At 35.2% G+C, this 21800-nt stretch overlaps 2 protein-coding genes across 5 annotated transcripts; one reads left to right on the forward strand and one right to left on the reverse strand.

Annotated features, from left to right (window-relative positions):
* Nucleotides 1-2089: 2089 nt before the first annotated feature.
* LOC101258082 (uncharacterized) lies at nucleotides 2090-15626 on the forward strand. 3 transcript variants are annotated; one of them, XR_011210758.1, is made up of 11 exons: nucleotides 2090-3141; nucleotides 3710-3986; nucleotides 4178-4363; nucleotides 6702-6854; nucleotides 6942-7397; nucleotides 7551-9824; nucleotides 10431-10624; nucleotides 10709-10864; nucleotides 12080-12363; nucleotides 13323-13633; nucleotides 14781-15626. XR_011210758.1 is itself a non-coding variant. In XM_010325677.4 (11 exons), the coding sequence occupies exons 1-11, from the start codon at nucleotides 2393-2395 to the stop codon at nucleotides 15082-15084; spliced, it is 5295 nt and encodes a 1764-aa protein (XP_010323979.1). In that variant the 5' UTR covers nucleotides 2090-2392; the 3' UTR covers nucleotides 15085-15626. The 3 variants fall into 3 exon arrangements, 2 of the variants coding, with proteins under 2 accessions (XP_010323979.1, XP_025887790.1); XM_010325677.4 differs by having other exon boundaries at nucleotides 12129-12363; XM_026032005.2 differs by having other exon boundaries at nucleotides 2128-3141; nucleotides 3689-3986; nucleotides 12129-12363.
* A 3785-nt stretch (nucleotides 15627-19411) lies between these two features.
* LOC101268009 (BI1-like protein) lies at nucleotides 19412-21263 on the reverse strand. Of its 2 annotated transcripts, none has more exons than XM_004243633.5 (4): nucleotides 20809-21263; nucleotides 20169-20282; nucleotides 19925-20082; nucleotides 19412-19762 (listed from the first exon to the last, which is right to left on the reverse strand). In XM_004243633.5, the coding sequence occupies exons 1-4, from the start codon at nucleotides 21053-21055 to the stop codon at nucleotides 19550-19552; spliced, it is 732 nt and encodes a 243-aa protein (XP_004243681.1). In that variant the 5' UTR covers nucleotides 21056-21263; the 3' UTR covers nucleotides 19412-19549. The 2 variants fall into 2 exon arrangements, with proteins under 2 accessions (XP_004243681.1, XP_019070197.1); XM_019214652.3 differs by having other exon boundaries at nucleotides 19880-20082; nucleotides 20809-21212.
* Nucleotides 21264-21800: the final 537 nt, after the last annotated feature.

Genomic DNA, 21800 nt, shown 5'->3' on the forward strand with positions numbered 1-21800 from the left:
ACCTATATGCATAAACATAACAATAATTAAGTAAAAGTTGCTAATAGAATATAATAATTGACTAAGAAAACACATACCCAAATAGTTATAAAAACAATTCAAGTTGAAGAAAACACATACCCAGCCCCACACATACAGAACACAATACCCCACATAAATAACACAATACACGACATATCTTTATCTTCTTACAATTAGGTATGTAACCCCACACAGACACAACACAACATCCAACATATATTTTCTTCTTAGGATAATGTTATTTAACTTTAACCCCACACCCACACAGACACAACACAATACCCAACATGAAGTTACTTTATTGTAACCCAGAATATAAGACAACACAGAAAAACACCCAACTCGTCTTTATCTTCTTGCATGTTTCATATTATAACAACATAACTCACACAAATATAATACCACCCAACCAACCTACACCCAAAACACGTTTCATATAAATGTATGAATGACAAGTTACATACACCCATAACAACAAAGGTGACAGTATGAATATATGAATAACATCAACCCTAAAAATAAGAAATTTGATATCTAACAGAACCGCAACATAAACCCTAAAAGTTATATTTCACTCAAAATTGAAACATTTCATAACCCCTACAAAATCTAAGCATAACCACTACAAAATCTAAGCATAACAACAAAAAACAAAATAAATGAAGAAAAAACTAACCTTTGAACTCAACTCAGTCACGATTCTTGCTGAATGAAATCGACCCACGTCCCACAATGTCACGATTGAAATCGATCCACACACTGCAACCAAAAATTAACTCCCAAAATCCAACAACGAAAATCAAATTTTGACTGAAAATCCAATTTCTTAGCTTTGAAATCACACATGCAAACACTTTCCCTCTATCTTCATCTTCTTTTTAGGTAAAATGAATTTGGGAAAGAGTAAATGCCAGACTAGGGAAGTGTAAAGTCACTTTATCGAAAAGTGAAAAGTGGGTCCCGCGCGTGTTTAACAAACAAATGGACCTTGCAGATTATTTTTGCCACGTAGGCACGCAAGGGGTAGTATATTACTTAAAAAACAAGTTGGAGGGGGTAATAGGACCTCATCAAAGATAAGGTGTGTCGTAGGGATTTTGGGTATAGACTGGGGGGGTAATTGGGTATTATCCCTTAAGGTTACTTTATTTATTTGTGAATTTTGACGTAAATTTTATATTTTAATTAATAAATTACTCATTTTTGAGATTTTTTGAAAAAATAAAAATTATTTTTTTGTAGAATTAAAGGTTAGTATATTTATTTATGAACTTTTGGCGTTAATTTTATATTTGTTTCATACTTTTAATATTTTTTATTAATTAATTATTCATTTTCGAGATTTATCAAAAAAATAAAATTTTAAACAATTATTGAAATTGTTGGATTTAAGGTTATTATATTTATTTGTGAATTTTTGACATTATTTTATATATATATTTTTTCATATTGTTCCTAGTTAATCAATTATCATTTTTCAAAATTTATCAAAAAAATATACATTAAAGAAAATTGTTAAAAAGGGTCAGATAATTTATTAAAAAGGGGAGTTGATTTATGAGTCGAATTAGGTGTTTGTGATTCCGAATTTCTTTTCATTTTCTATCATCAAGTTATAATAACCACAATCATGAATAAGAGTTCATTACAACATAACCAAAGCAAGACAATTACCCATGAACTCTCATTAAGCCAATAAGTGCAATGATCAAACAAAGTCCCATAACCTTAATCAATTAATTAACTCAACAAGACTTATAAATATCATGAGGTAAGGTGAAAATAACTATATGCCATATAAAGAAATGAAAAATGAATTGGAAATGTCTAGCATACTAACTAACGCTCATAAAGATATATTTGTGTCAATAATTAAACGATAAAAATATAAGTGAAACAAATTTTAAATGAGATATATCTAAATTTTTTCAAATAATTTAGAGACATATTTAACTTTTTCTCTAAATATAAAAATAAAAATATATGCGCTTTATCTCAAATAATTGAAGAGGATTTAGCCTTCACAGCTTATTTTATAAAAAAATAATAAAAAATGACTTTTTTTTTTGGCAGAATATGAAAAGCTGAGTGGTGTTATTTGAAGGCGCACACAAGAAGCAACCGCATGCTGTTCCGCCACGTAAGGACGCCTTTAGCGCGCTCTTTGGAGAAGTGGGACCCACAAGCTCCATTTTCAACCGTAACTGAACTCCCACATCTTGGCCCACGAGCGCTCTTTTTCAGTCTCCCCGTACTGTTATTCTCCACCGTTTGGATTTCTCTCTCTTCGCTAGCTGCTTCTGGAGCTTCTACCCTTTCTATTACTTCTCCATAAACTATTACCCTTCAACATCAATCTCATTGGAATTCCATGAGTTTTTCATGTAGTAGCAGTTATTTTCAGTTTCCTTCAACGTTTCAGAGAAGAACACTTCATTGCCGATGGAAGCATCGGAGATTGAAATGGAATCAGCGTCGTCGTCGTCGTCATACAGTTGTCGCTATTATGAATTTAAATCATATGCCATTACATAATCTATTTCAAAACATAGTTTCGCGATTTCCTTCTGTAAATTCACTCGATTTAATTGCTCCAGCTCTAGGTTTTGTATCTGGTTTTGCTCTCTACCTATCTCAATCGCAAACGTCAGTAAAGCTTCTAGAAACTTCTCTTCCGGAACTCGGAGAATGGATCTTATTCACTAGTCCGACGCCGTTTAATCGATTTGTTGTATTACGCTGTCCATCTATATCGTTTCAGGATAGTGAGCTTATGGAGGATGCGAATGAGAGGCTTGTGAAGGAAGATAGGCATTTCCTGAGGCTAGATAGTGGGAGAATTCAGGTGAGGGATTATGAGTGTTGTGATGAGAAGTTGGTGTATCAGAGAGTGTGTTTGAGTACGGAGGATGGAGGAGTTGTGTCGCTGGATTGGCCGGCGAATTTGAACTTGGAAGAGCAATATGGATTGGATTCGACTTTGGTGATTGTTCCGGGAACTACTGAGGGAAGTATGGATAAGAATATTCGAGAATTTGTTGTTGAGAGTTTGAGGAGAGGGTGTTTTCCTGTTGTCATGAATCCTAGAGGTTGTGCGGGTTCACCATTAACAACTGCCAGGTGAGAAATGCAATCTCATTCTACTAGTGAATTTGTTGTACTTGTATTATTCTACATTTGTTTCGTTTAAATGCAGCATAGTATGTATATCCTGTTCTGAACTGAATGCAAAGCTACTACTGTTTGTTCGTGATAATCATAAGAAATTAGTATTGTATTTGGTGCAGATATAAGAATTTGTGTTTTGGTTTCTTTTCCCAGCTAGTCGCTACTATAGTTTTTGTGCTTCAATCTGGTAACTGCAGCATCCTGTTAAGCTTTCTGGCATTCGAACTAACTAGATGCTGTCACACACAGTTTATATTTAAGGATTGCGTGTTATCAAAATAAGGAAGGAGTATTGTAGGTTTTACTTAGCATTCTTCACAGCCTTCCCGTACTTTTGTGTGCAAACCTTACTAGTTCAGAAATGAGATTATCCTTTTTAGTTTATGGAAGAACTCACAGGTTTAATGGAAATTGTGATTTGGCTTGTGATAGTTTAAAAATTATTGCTTCCACTGGTGGCCTTTATCATGTCTCTTGTAATAAGCTAATGGAAGAACAGATGACTACTTTATTGATGTAGGTTATTTACAGCTGCTGACAGCGATGATATCTCCACAGTTGTCCAATTTATCAACAAGAAAAGGCCGTGGTCAACAGTAATGAGTGTGGCCTGGGGTCATGGCGCTAACATGTTGACAAAGTATCTGGCTGAGGTTGGAGAAAAAACACCTCTTACAGCTGCTACGTGCATAAACAATCCTTTTGACCTAGAGGAAGCAACAAGAACCACACCTTATCACATTGATTTAGACCAAAAGCTCACACGGGGCTTAGTAGATATATTGAGATCTAACATGGTAAAGAACTCTGCCCTTACATAAAGCCATCAGTGAGGGATTGACATCTGGAGTTTTTTGTTTGACGCATGCTTAACGACTTTTCAATGTTCAGTTTGTTGTATAATGCAGTGCTCTGAATGTTGTTGCCACCATGTTAAAGAATATCATAAAAGTTTGACTCCTCTTTAACATCTCTAAGATGTGTGCAGGAACTATTTCAAGGTCGTGGAAAAGGCTTTGATGTTGAAAATGCTCTTTTGGCAACATCTGTTAGGGACTTTGAGAAAGCAATATCAATGGTGTCTTATGGTTTTAATGCTATTGAGGATTTCTATGCAAAATCCAGTACAAGGGATGTGGTTGGCAAAGTAAAGATTCCTCTACTTTTTATACAGGTAACATTTTGTCCATTCAGTAAATGGTGAGTTTAAATTTGTCTCTCTAATATTGCATTGAACATTAAAAAGAAATCCTCTTAACTTTGTAAAATAGGGACTCTTTTTGTCCATCCAAACTAATTCCATCAAGTTTTAACAGCGCACCCCTTCCCCTTCCCTTCTTGCCACCTCTTGCTTCTTAGTTGTTGTCATAGATCACCAACATGTTCATTCTTATCAAGATGTGATCTCTGCAGCACCATCAACATTTTTGTCATTAACTAAGCGCACTTCTGCAGATTCAGTGCACATCTTGAAAAATAAAAAGCAGGATTTTTTTCCCCAAATTCTGCTATGCCTTGATTATTCATTCCAATCTATTTCTTGTCCTGAGCCTGAAATTTAAATGATCCTTTAAAACTAATTGCTGTACTTTGGGGGAGAAATACAAGGTTAAGAACAATACGATCTTCTTCTTTCTGCTCAATTAGCTTCGGAGATGATATACCTGATGCCGTTGAGGAATTTTATTACATAGGAAGAAAAGATTGGATTCCGAAGACCAGAAGCTATTCAATTTAAAGCACCTCCTTTGTTCTTATTTTTAGTTAAGGGTCAAAAACAACTCCTATAATAACCCACTTTGTTGAGTTCCATACCTAAACTATTGAGAGTGTGAGTTTCCCACCTGAATTACCACCCAATGGTTAGCAAATCACACCTAGATATTGACTAGAACAAATGTTTGTCTAGAAATGCTTCTAGGCGCATTTGTTCATAAAATCTTCGTTCACCTGGAATATATAAAGACTTTATTTGTTGACACATCAAATTTTTTAAATATATTTTTAGTTGGATTCTTTAAAGCCCTAAATTCTCCCCTTTCAAGTTGGAGATTGTCATGGCAGAGATGAGACCACACCTAAGAAGGTGGAGAATAAGATGGTTGATGCCACGGTTGGAATAAATTAATTTATATGGTGATATTTTTAATCTTTAAACTAATATGAATTTGTTTAGATTTGCCATGGTGGAAGTATCTTCCACGTGGAGTGCCATGTAGCAGAACTTTTAAACAAAAGAGATTGTACACACATCACCAGAAATTAGTCGAGGTGTGTTTTGCTGAGTATTGGATGATAGTTCAAGTAGGAAACTCACATTCTGAATAGTTCAGGTATGAAACTCAAAAAATTGGGGATAGTTTTAAGTGTGTTTTACACTCTTTTAACTCTTTTATTTTATTTGATCAATGTTAAAGCACCTCTGGTTCCCTAGTTACTAAAGATACACACTGGTAGCAACTTTGAAGGTCATAAGGAATAATTTGAGTCGCAGAGTGTGAAAGAACAACAAGGAGATTAAGAAAGAGTAAGAAGGCATTCATGTGTAGAACAGAACCATGTCAGACAGTAATAGTGCAAGTGTAAATTTCTAAGGTAAACCATCTGTGAGTTTTCCAAATAATACAAGAAACCCACTAACAAAAGAACTGGGACTATTCTGGGCATGTTGGTGTTGTAAAATCCCTTAGGATTGAACAAAGAACACTGTTAAATGTTTGGTAGATACACAGTAGATGGAGAGGAGTTTTATTGGGAAAAAAGTTTTTTTAAAAAAAAGGAGGAGAAAAAAGGTGATGGGTGGGGAAAGGGTCCGGTTTATCCTGTTAATACTGAACGGAATCAGCTTGGATGGATTAAAAGTTTCCCTGGTTTGCGAACTAAGAAGAAAGTTTGTGTTCAGAATAATGTTTATAGATGGACAAATTTAACCAACCCATAACTTAAGGGATGATTTTGGTCATTTTTCTTTGTTTTGAATGTCATCCAGTGGCTTGAGAGTAAGTGCAGGAGATGTTGGATGCTGTTCAAAATATGTAATCGGACATCTGTCAAGAATATAGGACATAACATACGACTTACCACAGGGATTTGTTACCCCTATATTCTTTCGATTCTATTCCGTATAGTTAATAAAGCTATGAAGCATTGCATGTTTAAATAATCTTGTACCCCCTGGATATAAAGGGAAAGGGAGGAATATGATGGGATATGGACAATGCCCTGATAAATAATTCTTGGAGGCTGTAATCTCTTGTGGTCATTTCTGGATAATTTAAAGGCCATTTCATTATCTGGTGTCAATAAAAAAAAATAGCGTTGCTTCACTTTTTGAAGAGACCACCTGCAGGCTTGAAATTTGTTAACTGCTGCAATCAGAAAGAGAACAGTTAAATATCTGTGTGCAGAATGTATATTCAAGTTTCAACATGGGTTATTCTATATGCATTGTCCTGAAAATTCATTATAAGTTGGGACCAATCATGAAATTTGTGCTTTCTTTGATATTTCAGAGTGATGAAGGGTCAGCCCCCTTGTTCTCTGTTCCACGCAGTTCAATAGCAGAAAACCCATACACAAGCCTACTTTTGTGCTCTTATTTTCCACATAATGAAACAACAAATAGCAGATCAACTCTATCTTGGTTCCAGCATCTTACAATTGAGGTGACGATCGTAACTGTCATCCGTCATGGTTCAGTTTTGCTCCTCCATACTCCCTATATATGTGATTCCCAAAATTCTTGACTGCAGTGGCTCACAGCTGTGGAGGTTGGACTTTTGAAGGGTCGTCATCCTCTTCTGGAAGATGTTGATGTAAGCATTAATCTGTCCAAGGATGTTACGCTTGTGGGCAGACCATCTGATAGAAGTTTTAGATCAAACAAGCTCTTGAATCTTCCGAACTCAGATGCTTTAGATAGTTGCTCCCTGGATCCGTCACTGAAAATACTTGAAGGAGGAGATATTGAAGAAACGATTTATTCAAGATGTGGAAGAGATTTTAAAGATCTCGGAAGCACTGTACAGCTACAAGAACCCTATATCACCTTAGAAAATGGTAGTGCTGATGATGCAGAACCAAGAGAAGATGAGGCTGGAAGTCCTGTTGATGGTGAAAGAGGCCAAGTGCTACAGACTGCAGAAGTAGTCATGAATATGCTTGATGTGACAATGCCTGACACCCTAACAGAAGAACAGAAGAAGAAGGTACTTCTTATCTGTTGCCTTATGACTTGTGGTAATTTGTTGAAACAATTTGTTTTTATTTTGGAGGTAAACTGAGCCGACTCTACTCATTGGAGAGGCTAGATAACTTTGGTAATACATCTTCAAGACCTGACCTATACTAAACTGTGGCAGGTCCTGACGGCTGTTGGTCAAGGGGAGACAATAATGAAAGCATTGCAAGATGCTGTTCCTGATGATGTTCGTGGAAAGCTTACAACTGCTGTCTCTGGAATTTTGCACAATCAAGGTTCAAATCTCAAATTTGATGGACTACAAAGTGTTGGACATACTCCAAACGTGACATCAAGCTCAATGTCAAATACAGACGGTGGAAGTGAAACTTCTGGCTTATCAAATGCGAAGACGAGGGCTAGCGATTTTTCAGATGAATTTGATAAGAATGACTCTAGCATAGACAAGAGCTCTCAAGAGCTTGTTTCAGAACCTGAGGCAGTGGATAACGTGCAAAAATCTGTAGATACAGGTCAGTCTCAAGCAATGAGTAGCCATGGAAGTGAAGTTCCTGCTTTAGATAACAATGGAAGTGCAGATCTTTCTGTAGAAAGAACTTCCCTAACTTCTGATTGCATAGAAATTGAGTCTAAAGCTGGAGCTAAGGTTGAGAGTTCAAGTGGGTCTGAGGTGGATGGTGATACTGATAAAGTGATTGCTGAGCAATCCAAAGTGCAGCATGATGGTGGGAAATATCAGACGGACTTGAAAGAAGTGATCTCTACCCAACAAAAGGAAGAAAAAATTACTGATATGTGTAGTGATCAGAACAAGTCAACATCTTCCCCCCAGATAGATGAAAAAACATTACTTGCGGCATCGCCTTCTGAGACCAACGCTATGGAAAATGAAGGTTCTGATAATGTCAAAAGAGAAGAAAGAAGTACGCAGACCAATTCAAATCAAATAACTCCCAATGCCATTTCCCAAAGCTTTGATGTTTCTCAAGCACTGGATGCCCTGACTGGAATTGATGATTCAACTCAGTTAGCAGTTAACAGTGTATTTCATGTACTTGAAGATATGATTAATCAGTTGGATGGGGTAAGAAACACAGAAGGTGAAATCCAGAACGGAGACGGTAAAGATGGACTTGAGAAAAGTGGAACCAAGGATGGGGACAATGAGGATGGACTAACGAACAGAGACAAGGTTCTTGATCAAAATACTAGCCGTATGGTTGAAAACCATGATTTAGATGATGTTGAGAAGAGAGAGAGCGAAGTGATTTCAGATTCCCAAGCAAAATATGAAACAGATTTATTTGGTAAAGTTGAAAGTAATACCGTCGATTTTCAAGAAAGTGACAGAGAAAACCACACAGAAGGTGATTTGAAGAGAAAAAATGTTGTCAATGGAGAGGTTCCTCCAGAGGATTCACTTAAGTCTTTGAATTACATTCAAAAAACTGTTCCTGTCTACATGAATACCAATTTCTCTGGAGACCCGCTTTACAAAGAATATCTTCAAAGCTATTTAAGTTCAAAGGCTGTGATAACCAAACCATTAGATTTAGATACCACAACAGCTTTGTTTCTGGACTACTTCCCAGAAGAAGGACAATGGCAACTTTTGGAGCAGACTGGGAGTAATAGTGGCATATCTGATCGTGTTGCAGCTGATGAAAAAAGTCATGTGGAGATGCAGCATGATTCCCCTATGAAAAATAATAATATGGATAATGTTATTGAACCATCTTATGTAATATTTGACCCTGAAAACCAGAATCCTGATGAAGAATGTGTGACTTCAAACAACTCTGATGAGAATGTTGAAGTTGATAATGACACCACACATGGATCTGCCTTATTTTTAAGAAATATTATAGTGGATGCTTTAAAGGTCGAAGTCGGACGGAAAGTAAATGCTGAAGACCTGGAGGAAATGCAGCCCAAACTCTCCAATGAACTGGAACATGTTGCAAATTCTATCTGTGAGACTGTGGGGCATGAAGAGGAGCTTATTTCATTTATCAAGAGTAAGGACCGTACTTCCGGGAAAGTGGGTACACTTCATGCAGAGCATGTTGTACGTGCTATTTCATCAGCAGTTCAGGGAACTAGTTATTTGAGAAGGACATTGCCTGTTGGAGTTATTGTAGGCTGCAGCTTGGCTTCTTTGAGAAAGTTTTTTGATGTATATGCAGAAGAAGTAAATGGCCAAAGCAAAGAGTTGATCCTTGATGAAATAAGTGAACTGGAGAAAGTAGATCCTATCCCAACAGCCAGCAAGAGGATTAATGAAATGCATCCTAATGAACAAGTGTATAGATTGCAGAGTCCAACTTGCCAAGTTGAGGGAGCAGCTGATTCAGAAAATTCAGAGGGAAATGCTGTTATGGTTGGAGCTGTTACGGCAGCCCTCGGAGCATCGGTACTGCTTGTCCCTCAACAGGTAAAATCAACATAAAAAAGTTGGCTGGTTGAGAATTACTTAGAGAGGGTTGTGATAACTGACAACCTTACTAATTATTCAACATTATGAGTTATCACCTGCCTTACATAGTCCATCTAGGCTAGTTCTTGGCATGTTCCAATCTCTCATGCATTTTTCAAAATTGAAAAACTACTTTCCCACCATTTTGCTGTAGAGATTGACCAGAGCTCTCAATTGAATATCTTTCTTTGACAGATGTTTTACCTTCTTTACCCTGTGAAAGAAGTGGGAGGGCATTAACATTAGCCTCTATATGGTGGAGTGAAGTCATGAACTGGGACATGGCTATCATATTTTTGACTTTTGAGAACTGACTTCCATATTTTTAATGGCCTAAAGAGACCGAAGTCTACCTTCACCTTGAGCAGAATGCGTCGAACATTTTGGACAAAATTCAGTGGAATTTTATGTTGTCCTGGATTCTTAGCTGTGTTTTTGGGGGGTATAAGGAGTATTTTCATAAAGGGAAGAGCTAATATTTTATACTGCCCATTATTTCTTAATTCATCTGTGCCATTTTTTCTCCTATACATTCTCTGATAGATCATACGCATTTGCTTAAAGGATGCTGAAACTTTTGAGGGTTATTCAAAAACCTTTGAGGATGAGAAAAATCAAAGCAAAGAAGTGGGCAAGGCTGATGAGGAAACTGTTGATAAAACTAACAACAACATAGTCACAAGCCTTGCTGAGAAAGCCATGTCTGTAGCTGCTCCTGTGGTGCCTATGAAAGAAGATGGTGCAGTGGATCATGAAAGGTGTTATAATTTTCACGACATGCTTTTATTTTTTACTTCATTTTTTTCTCAAAATCCACTCGTTATCCTCTTTTTCTTAAATAGGCTGGTGTCGATATTGGCGGAGTTGGGACAGAAGGGTGGCATTCTGAAAGTGGTCGCAAAAGTTGCATTGCTTTGGGGTGGTATACGAGGTGCTATTAGTCTAACTGACAGGCTCATCTCATTTCTGCGCATAGCTGAACGTCCTTTGTTCCAGAGGTAAGATATTGCATCATTTTATTCTAAAAAGAACAGTGTCTTTTATCTATGTTCTAGGGTGCGGGATGAAAGAATTAACTTACACATATTGATAAAATATTTGTTTTAAAGCAAAATTCATCTCTAAACGCTTTTATTTGGTAGTGTGTCAAATTTTGTGATTAAAGGAAATAATATGAATCTTACTGAAAAAGGAAATAATTTGAATCTTCTACTGCATTAACTAGAGGAATGTTTCTGGATTAAGCAACACTTATTTTCCAAGAATTGCAAGAAATCATATTGTGGCTGTTTGTTTCTTCTTCTTACTCTTCTACATGCTTAGATGCTGAAACTGATATGATTATAGGCAAAATTTGTACCCTTGCTCATAGTTATTGGCATTGGTTGGTGAATTTAGTCTGCACTGAATAGATACCTCCATTTGCATTAATGACTGAATTACTTTAGTGATTACCTTTCATCGCTTCTGTCATATTTTCACCTCTTTCTTTAGTCTGGATGAGAACATGAGTGAAGGAAATTCTAGTCTCTGGAAATCACCCTACTTTAACCTCTTTCTTTAGTCTGGATGAAAACACGAGTGAGGAAACCTCTAGTCCCAGCATTCACATTCAGGGCGATTTGTTATTCTGAAAATTAAGAAACAGCCTTCTGCATCAATAATTGCGCCTTAGTCATAGGAATATGGGGATCTCGGAACAAGTAATTAAGTAGTTTACCTTCCGGACTTCGGCCGTTTCTTAACCGCATATATTCATTTGACCTCCCTAGTGAGAAGCAGCTCTCTAATGATCTTTGTTGTTTGTTTAGAACAAGCAGAGATGCAGCTATTTATTTACAGATCTTCAATATAACAATTGGGATGGTGCAGTTAATCTTGAGATGCCATACTTCAGATCCTGTTGAAAATTGCTTTCAGTTACTGTAGAATACTTAAGCATAATAAGTTGCCTAGGCTTAGTATGAAATTTAAACTTTTGTTAAGTTGTTTTAGTTGTTGAGATATTTTATGATTTTTGAAATTTTAATTATGCAGATTTTTTGTTTAAGTTGGCTATTCAAAGCTCTCATATGCTTAATAATTATTGATAGACATTTTCAACCCTTTTTTTCTGCCCCATTTTTTAAAATTGTTGGGGCCTTCATTCATTCTGCAAATTTTAGCTATGTGTCAACATGTTTTTAGACTGAGCTCTCTGTCATTTCACTCAGCTTGACATGCTCTCATACTGATGTTGTTCGACTCTGGAACTTCTACCAGGATTCTTGCATTTGTTTGTATGGTGCTTGTTTTATGGTCACCAGTGTTTGTTCCATTTCTCCCTACACTTGTGCAAAGTTGGACAACAAAGAAGCCATCCAGGACTGCTGAGATTATTTGTATTATTGGCCTCTACATGTCTATTTTCTTACTAGTTACTCTATGGGGCAAAAGGATACGTGGCTATGAGAAACCGCTTGACCAGTATGGACTAGATATGACTTCAATGCATAAGGTAAAAGTTCTCTTTGTTAACAGTCAACTAATGCTTTAAAGTTGAAAAGTAACAACTTCTTGAGGAAGCATCTGCCTTTCCAAGTCTCTCTTTGTTCTGTAATACTGTAATTATGGTTTTGAAGGGTCATCAGACAAGTGAATAAGGCTTCTTCCCTTTCTTCTCTCTAACTTCTTCGTGCTCCTCAGTGGGATCTCATCACTCGATTGAGGTTGAGATAATCTCACACTGTTAAATTCAACACCAATTACTCATTTTCTTGTTTTTTGGAATTTAATGAAACACAACAGTCTAGAAAAGTATCTGGAACAGATATATGCTGTAATGTAATGAAATAATCATACTTTCATGGTTTTTGTTACAAATAGAGATAGGAGACTAAGTTCACATTCTTGCAGTCTAACCATTTCGATTTCCATTTATTACAATGTAACCTACATTAAACTCTTTTTTTCATATTAACCAATGTAATTAGGTATGAATACCTAGGTATAGGCCTTCATATGTTGTTGCAGTACTAAGAAATGTCAGATATGTTGAACGAAAACCTACTTTTCTTTTACTTTCTGCTGTTATCTTACTTATAAGATTTTTTTGTTTCTTCATAACAAAAATGACATTGAGCACAATCCAGCTCATTTGTAACAGTTCTCATCAAATATGGCAAAGAAATCATATGTTTAGCAATAACTTTTCCATCAAGTGATCTTTTTCTTTATTTTGCCCCTTTATTTCGGTTGTAACATGGATTGGAAGAGGGAGAATCTAGTGATGTACCTCATTTTCTGTCTTTATCTTTAATCATGAAACGTAATATGAGTTATGCTAGCATTCTTTAAGAATCAGTTCTGATGTTGGCCATGAATTTTTATGTTTCTCTAAGTAACATATTTAAAGCTTCGAAGGATAGTATTACTATTTTAATTGCATTACTCAGATGCTTCCTGCCTTTCTTGCAGGTACAGATTTTTCTGAAAGGTTTATTTGGAGGAACCATCCTTGTTTTGCTAATATATTCTGTGAACTCCTTAATTGGCTGTGTTGATTTCCGTTTTCCCATGGCTCCTCCAACCTCTTCAGCAGCTTTAACCTGGCTAAAGGTGTATGGTCGGATATTTGTTTTATTTGTTCAAGGAGTTGCAACGGCAACAAGTGTTGCCACTGTTGAGGAGCTTCTTTTCAGGTCATGGTTGCCTGACGAAATTGCTGCTGACCTGGGATATTATCGTGGAATTATAATTTCTGGACTCGCATTTGCTTTGTTTCAAAGGTGCACCCTCATTCTTGATCCAATGCATTTAGGCTTTTGACATGTATCTATGTAGCCTGAGTTTTTAGGTTACTTGTCCTTCAAGCTGCCAATTTTTTTTTTTTTTATTTTCATTACAGCTTTGAATTTCGATCATCTGGGGGAAATTCATCAGTTTCTTCAAGCTGCCTTATTTTTGATCTTTTGAAACTTGAGAAATAATTGAATGATTGAATTAAGGGTATCTTGAGAATCTTTTCCCTGTATTTGTTTAGTTCTACTTAGTGCTCTTTTGTCTTGCATACATGTGCCTCCTGTCTGTTTGATATCTTGAGAATAATTCCTTTTCAATCACGAATGTTCTAGACGCAAGTAAGAAGATTTAGAGAGGATGAAAACTGAACTTCATTGATTGAAAATGAATGTCATCTACCACATTTATACAGACCTTAGTTGCGTGGACTCTCCACTTTTGATGCCGCGACTGTCTTGGATTCTCCAAAAATACACTACTTTTGGCGAATCTGACACGCACCCATTGGCTTTTTTGAAGAGTCCGAGCAACATAGATACATACTATGAAGCTAAAATATTGTTGTAACTAACATAACTAACTTTTGCTAACTAAACCTCTAACTTCTATTAATTACATAGAGATCCTTACTAATTACATGTTGGTCCTAGTTGTCCTATGTAATCCCTTCTTCAATACTGCAATCTTGCCTCTTCAGATGCACCCTCTCAGGCCTGGACCCACCCCAAGATAGCAGATTCCCCTTTACTGTCTTCAATGTCTTGACTTTAGGAATGATTGACTATGAGAAGGATAGAGACTTTCCTAAGAAGGTCTTAAATATAGTCCAGTGCCGTGAAGGCGATAATGTTCTACTATCTGGAGATCTCCGCGGAGATGGATATGGAAACCCTCCGCAGATGGGTGGAGAATATAAGGGGGATCTTTCTCTCCTAAAGCTACCCATTACTCAATTGGGCAATTCCTCGCACATAATTAAGGGAGCCATTGAAAGGTGACTAAAACACCAGAAAGTTTTATCTGTATGATTGATTGCCTTTCTTAATGCTACTACAGTACTACCCTCTTTGTTCTGCTATGCAACTGAATTTCCAGGGAAGTGATTATGTTTCATATTCTAAAATTGCTTTTCAGGTCACTTTGGGCAGTGCCGAGTTTGTGGCTATTGTCACTGGCTCTTGCAGGTGTTCGACAAAGAAGCCAAAGCCTCTTCCTTGCAATTGGGCTGCGTTCAGGGATACTGGCTTGTAGTCATATTTTACAGACTGGTTTCTTTTTGACTTATTTACCAAAATTCCCTCCATGGTTCACGGGGTCTTCTCCAGCTCAACCATTTAGTGGAGTAGTTGGCCTTGCGTTTGCTTTGTCACTGGCAATACTTCTGTACCCTGTGGAGCCTCTTCATAGGAAGAAAATAGCCAGGAAAATCAAGGAATGAAATGTATCTAACTTTGTATTGGCAAAGATTGGTTAACATGTAACCCAAATACAACCTGCTTCTTTAGGGAAGCTGAGATGTTGGTTGCTTTTGCCGGTTGTCTGGTACATACTCCAGGTTGCTTATATTGTAAAGAGCAAGTGAGATAATTGTACTGAAGCAAAAACTGTGGCAGTGGATCTATGTTGCCAGGCAGAAAGCTCTCCTTGAGCAAAGTTGTTTATAAGTGTATAAATGAGGCAAATTTTGTAGCCAAGTGAAAAGTGTAAATGGGAATTTCAAGAAACCTCTTTATTTCCACTTTCTACATGTACATATGAGTAGTTATACTTTTCGACTGCAAGGGATGAAACAGAAATCATTTACCACTGAAGTTGTACAAAACTGGAAGAGCAAGTTGTTCAAGCTCTATAAGTCACTTCCTTTTGCTGAAAATATTTTCTTTCAAATTTTAGATTCAGTGTGTGCTTTGGTATCCTGTAAAATACTTTTATTGGAACACAAGCGATTTTCTCAACATTTAAATGAAGAATTTATGGCCATCTCCATTGGATCATCGTATATGCTCTAAAAAGTTCCGGACTGTAACGAAAGTAAGTGTTCTCTTGATTTCTTCTCCCTGAACCCATCACATGAATTGACAATACTCATTATATATCACTTTTATATCTGTATATTATGTGTACGTATTTATATTTATAACGATGCACTCAATTCATGAATTAATAATTAGCATATGAGTGCATCGTTATAATTCGGTTTGATTTAATCAAATTTCAGTTCGATTCTTTGGTATTTGATTTTAGAAAAATGTTTACCATAGGTTTTACCAAACCTGATTTGGTTCGGTTTAGTTCGACGGTTTTTAAATTAGTTTTTTGGTGTGAAAAAAATAAAGAAGGAATGTGATAAAGTGTTAAGAGTTTCATCATGTATTTAATAAAAAGGCTTAAGTCATCTACAGTCACTTAAAGTTGTTTGCATAATTACTTAAACATCTCAACTAAGATTTGTACCTATTGAACACCTCTATCCACCCTCCCAAATTTGAACCATCTGAACATTTTTTGCTTACATGGTACATTATTGTTTGTGATTCACTGTTATGATCTCACCAGTATTTATAAATTTGCTTCACAAAAAGAAAATAGACAGTAATGTTTGAGAATTTTCAGGATTGATAGAGTTCAAATTGTTCTCGATTACAAGATTAGAAAATTTGAAATTTTTTTCTTTGTTGGTAGTGAAGTGTTTTGGAGTTAAACTGAGGGAGATTTGTGTGAATTTTGTTAAAGGATTTTCCTATTTATTTTTTATTTTGCTCACATTTTTGTAAGGGTGTTCTTCAATCGAAAAATATAATCACCTATGGAACTTGTTATGTGGAATTCGAGATAATACGAGAAAATATAAACGCGAAATACAAGACAACAGATTTACGTGGTTCACCAATAAATTGGCTACGTCCACGGGGAAGAGGGGGAGCAGTTTTATTATGGAGATGCAAGAACAGAATACAGAATAGGGTTTGCCATAGCGTCTATATATAGTGCTAAGCTACGCCCTAACAGGCTTGGGCCCAAAATACAGAATTGACAGATAATTAAGGGCCCAATACAACAACATTGTATACAGTCGGGAGACCCCCGTTCTTTCTGTTGTAACGGGCCCAATTCAAGGCATTGAAAAGAACTCAAAAAGAAATCCGACATAACTCTATTTTTTCCGACAATATTCATTGGAACAGATTAATTTTCTGACGAAGTTCATCTTTTCGTCAAAAATGAAACGAGGAAGACAATTAAATTTTATTTTTATTTTTTTTAACTATGGCCAACTCTTCCGTAACTCATAAAAAATAGCAATAAATCTTAATCAGTTTGCTTGAATTCTATGATGCAGATGAACCAAGATGATTAAAAAATAATAGAATATTTACAGAAGAGGGTTGCCGTTGGGAGTGGGGCACTATATGTTGAATCCATCCCATTTTTTAGTCAACTTTAGCTATTCAATTGCTATAAGCAATTGTTAAAAAGGAATAGTAATTGGAGTTGAAAATAAAAGATTTGGTGGTTGGCAAATTGGTAAGATTTGCAACCATTCTTGACTTTGCTATATTTACATATGTCATGAGTGTACATAGGCATAGTTTTATTCTTCTATAAATAGAGCATTTTTGCTCATTTGTAGAACACACCAAGTTAGAGAGAAAAACCATTTTGAGAGCAAAGTGAGGTATTCCATAGACTATACAAGAAAATAGTCTGTGAAGAAAAATAGAGTGTGAACGATATTTTAGTAAGACGGAAATCAAATGAGTGTTGTTCCTTTTGAGTGTGTAGTAGTCACTTTGAGTATTGTATTCATGACTACACAAAGTAAAATTCCTTACTATAGTAATATCAATTGCTCCTCTTGGTCCGTGGTTTTTTCCCTTATTCAGAAAGGTTTCCACATAAAATTCTTGGTATCGTTATTTTCCCATTTTATTTCCATTACTTTTACCATATATATTTTTGTGCTCGTCTGCGTTTTCCCAACACTATAGAGGGAGAGGAGTTTTGGACTCCACGGAATCGAAGGGTAGGTAAGTTACATGATTTATATAATTTCTTTTTTAATTTTTAACATAAAAATAATTTCTTTTTTCTTTTACTTTATAATATATTTTTTAAAATAATTTTTTTGGACTCTAAAATACCAAATGTCAGTATTTAATTCATCAAATTATCATGTCATCGCGAGTCTATTTCATACACATTATACTTTTAGTTTATTGTCAAAAAATGTTTAAATAATTCAAATTTGGGAGGGTAAAGGTATTCAATTTGTACATGTATTAGTTAAGGTGTCTAAATAAATTTTGCGGACAACTTTGAAGGGTTATAGATGACTTAAGCCTAATAAAAATAAAGAGGGCATAAATGATTTTTTAGCAAAGATGCCAAAGGAGTTGTCTCTGTTTCTTTGCATCGATGGCTGTCATTTTAATTTGCTAAAGCCTAAAGGCTTTCTCTCATACCAGAATGCTGAATGAATAAAGAAGAGAGCAAGTAGCCTAGCAAGCACGATGCCACAATGAACTTTCGAACAATAAAAATATAAGGACTTATAACGTACAATTGTATATGCATAAACAGCAATAGTTCAACACTTTATTGACATTATATTTGTTGTCATTTAACAATTGAAAATTTAAATGAGTCATGTAAATATTTTGAGTCATAATTCAAAAGTGTATAACTATTATTAATTAAGCAATATAATTTAAATATTTTAAAATTTAGTAAATAAAACTTCGATTCTTCGGTGTACCATAGTTTCAAGACCGTTACACTGAACTCCGAACCGAAGAACTGAAGTTCCGAAAAAAGAAAACCAACATTGAACCGAAACACCGAAAAATTAAAATCGAAAAGCCGAAATTTTTCGATTCAGTTAGATTTTTCGATATTTCGATATTTCGATATTTATATCCACCCCTACTTAAAACACTAAATTCAAGTAATATGCACATAACATGCTATTGTTGGTGTTCATGACATTTTAATATTAAATATAAAATATTAAAGTGTATATGTTAGTGAATATGAACTGACGAGAAATTTAGTGTTACTTATATTTAGTGCTTAGCTCAAGTAAAAAACAGGAAAAAAGATAAAATTGCCTTGTATTTTTCATGAGATAGAAAAAATGCATCTAGCCAAGCTCAAAGTGTTTATAACTTTTGATAACGCTAAAAACAAGTTCATGGAAATTTAGGGATATCATGCATGTCAGAAAAACACTCTTTATCCTTTCCAAATGCACTCAATTTGCATTTCAAATATTCAGTTCTGACCCTTTTAGATTTTAGACTTTGTTTTTACGCCTCTAACCTAACATCGACTCCACAATCTGTCTCATTAATCAATACTATATTATTTACAAATAGCATACACCGTAACGTCATATTTTGCATACATCATGTCAATTCATTTATCATCAAAATAAATAAAAAGGGGCTAAGAACTTATCTCTAATACAACTCTATTTTAATTGAGAAGTGTTCTAATTCTCCTCCAATCTTCTAATCTGTCGAGTCAATTGACTCCATTATATGATTAAGGACTTAGTAAAGCGGCAATAAGGACTCAATTTTAGAGTTGGCCACTGATTGGCAATTCCTTTAATTATTAGTAGTATAAAATCATAGGCTAGTGAGTAGTGGCCCATGATGCAACCAATCAATTGAGTATAATTCTCATGTCACCAAAAATTAGGTGCAAAGTCTTCCAGCACATGCATTTTCTCAGTCAATTATTATACAGTAGCATTAATGAAATTTTATTCTTGAAGTTAAATCCATATCAAAATAGAGTTTTGTTTACAAAATACTGTTCTACATAAGAGTAAGTAGGTAAGTGAACGGAGGGATCAATGTTACAATAATACAGTATCAATAGTTGGTCGAAATGTGGACCTAGTTAGTTGTGTTTCGCGGCCTGAGCAGTCGCAGAATGTCTAGGAAGAGGTTGAGGATGTCCAGGTAAAGATGGACGGAAGCCCAGATGTATTCATCATAGCTGAATCTCTTAATCAGCTTGTACGTATCAAACACAATATACGCGCAGAAAACAATAGCACTTACTGCACAGTAAATAGCATTGACTGTAGATCCAAGAGGGAAGAACAACTGCAAATTAAATTATGGGGAAAGTCAGAATTCACATACAAATACGACATGTAAAAGCTGTTTAAAGATTTCAGAAATCAAGATTAAATTGTTTGACTCTCGAAATTCAAATAGCACCTCATAAATTGAAACAGAAAAAGAATTTGGTACTAGCAGACCAACCTGCAAAAATCCAGTCAAGATAAGTACATTGAGGCTAGCAAACAATATTGGACCCAAAAAGCTGAAGTCCTGCCCTCTCTTTGAAGCCCAAAATGTGTAACCAGTAAGAGATAAAACTACAGCTGATGTTAAAATCAAGGCTTCAAGCACAATTTTTCCTATAATTGATGATTCCAATTAGCAAAATTAATTATCCAAACATATAAGTATATATATATAGCTAGAAAAGCTTCAAAATACTCACCATTTATAGTAGCACATGCTATACCAATAGAGATACTCAAGGTTATAGTGTAGATGCCAAGGAAAACAAAATTCAATGGATGCTTTTGTCTATAGAAATACAAAGGCAACAACACTGCACAAAAACAAAATTACTTAATAAAAGGTAACTAATTTCTAGTCAGTTTCAATTTGTTTATCTACTTTTGACTTGATATAAAATTTGACGAAGTAAAAATGTAAAATATACCAAAATTTGTTGGGAATGAAAATCTAGCAAAATAAACCTCGAAAGACCATGAGTAAGAAGACAAACGAGAAACACACCAAAAGAGACAGATTTAACGCGGTTCGGTCAATCAACCTATATCCACAAAGAAGATCAACAATCGACTACAAATATGAGAGTACAAAATATAGAGAGAAACAACCTCAACCATTTACTCGGGATACAATGAGCTACACAAAAGAATCCCAAAACCTTCTTTACAAGAAAATGACTAGTAAAATATTAAAACTTTATCCTAAAAGGAAAATTTATTTATGATTTGAAATCAGAGCAAATAAAATCCAACAATATGTCCTTTTAGTCTATTGAAATTAAACATTATTATATGTAAAGTTAAAATAAAAAAAGTTCAGATAAGGGGATATGGACTTACATAAGAGAGGTAGAATGAGTAGAATGAGGAGAATGGTTTTGCCATGAAGGATGTTGTTAACGGGAAGGTATAGGACAGTTCCAGCAGAGACGATGGTGGTTAGGAGGATCTGAGAGGCGAGGATATAGTAAACTTTGCGAATGAAATCCCAACGAAGATCATTTTCATCATTTCGAATTCCTGGATATAGCAATAATGATGTTGTTGTACTTCCTTCTTCTACATCATTACCTTTAACTCCTGACATTTTTATTTGTTTTTTTCTCTTTCTCTGCCTGGAAGGTGATATATATAAGCTTGTTTGGCAACTTGGAGGCGGCTCTGTACTACTCTTTCTTGCTAACTTCTTTCAATCTCCCAATTCATATTTCAATGTACTTGGCTGGAATTTTGTTATAATATTCATGTACTGCTATTGGCATAAGTATATTTATACCCTTCTAACTTTGTGCAAACAATTTAATTTAATTTTAACTAACATCTATATTCTCCAATTTTGGGTGTGCAGAAGTAGCTAATTGAAAAAATAAATAGACTTATCCTACGTGACATAATGCATATCGGATATCACGTAAGACATTAAATTGCTATGTAGGACGCCACCTTGGACGAATGTGTGTGTTTTTTCAAATTTATACTCCCTCTATCCACTTTTATTTGTCATGTTGCGCTTTTCAAAAGTCAATTTGACTACTTTTTAAATTTAAATTAGATTATGTTAGTTCGATATTTTTTTTAAAAAAAAATTATGTATTCAAAAACTATACGAAACATACTATAAATTGCATTTTTTGCATATCAATATAATGAAAATATTCGTAATGAAAATGTTGGTCAAAGTTCTTATAATTTGACTCTAGAAAATGAAACCATGACAATTAATTGCAAACACAGAGAGTATAAATTTAAGTATTTACTTGTGTACCTTCAAAACTGGATAACATAAATGTCAGTTAAAAGGGTACATTATGACAAAGAAAATTCCCATTATT

Source organism: Solanum lycopersicum, chromosome 7, assembly GCF_036512215.1.
Source record: "Solanum lycopersicum chromosome 7, SLM_r2.1".
Taxonomy (NCBI): Eukaryota; Viridiplantae; Streptophyta; class Magnoliopsida; order Solanales; family Solanaceae; genus Solanum; species Solanum lycopersicum.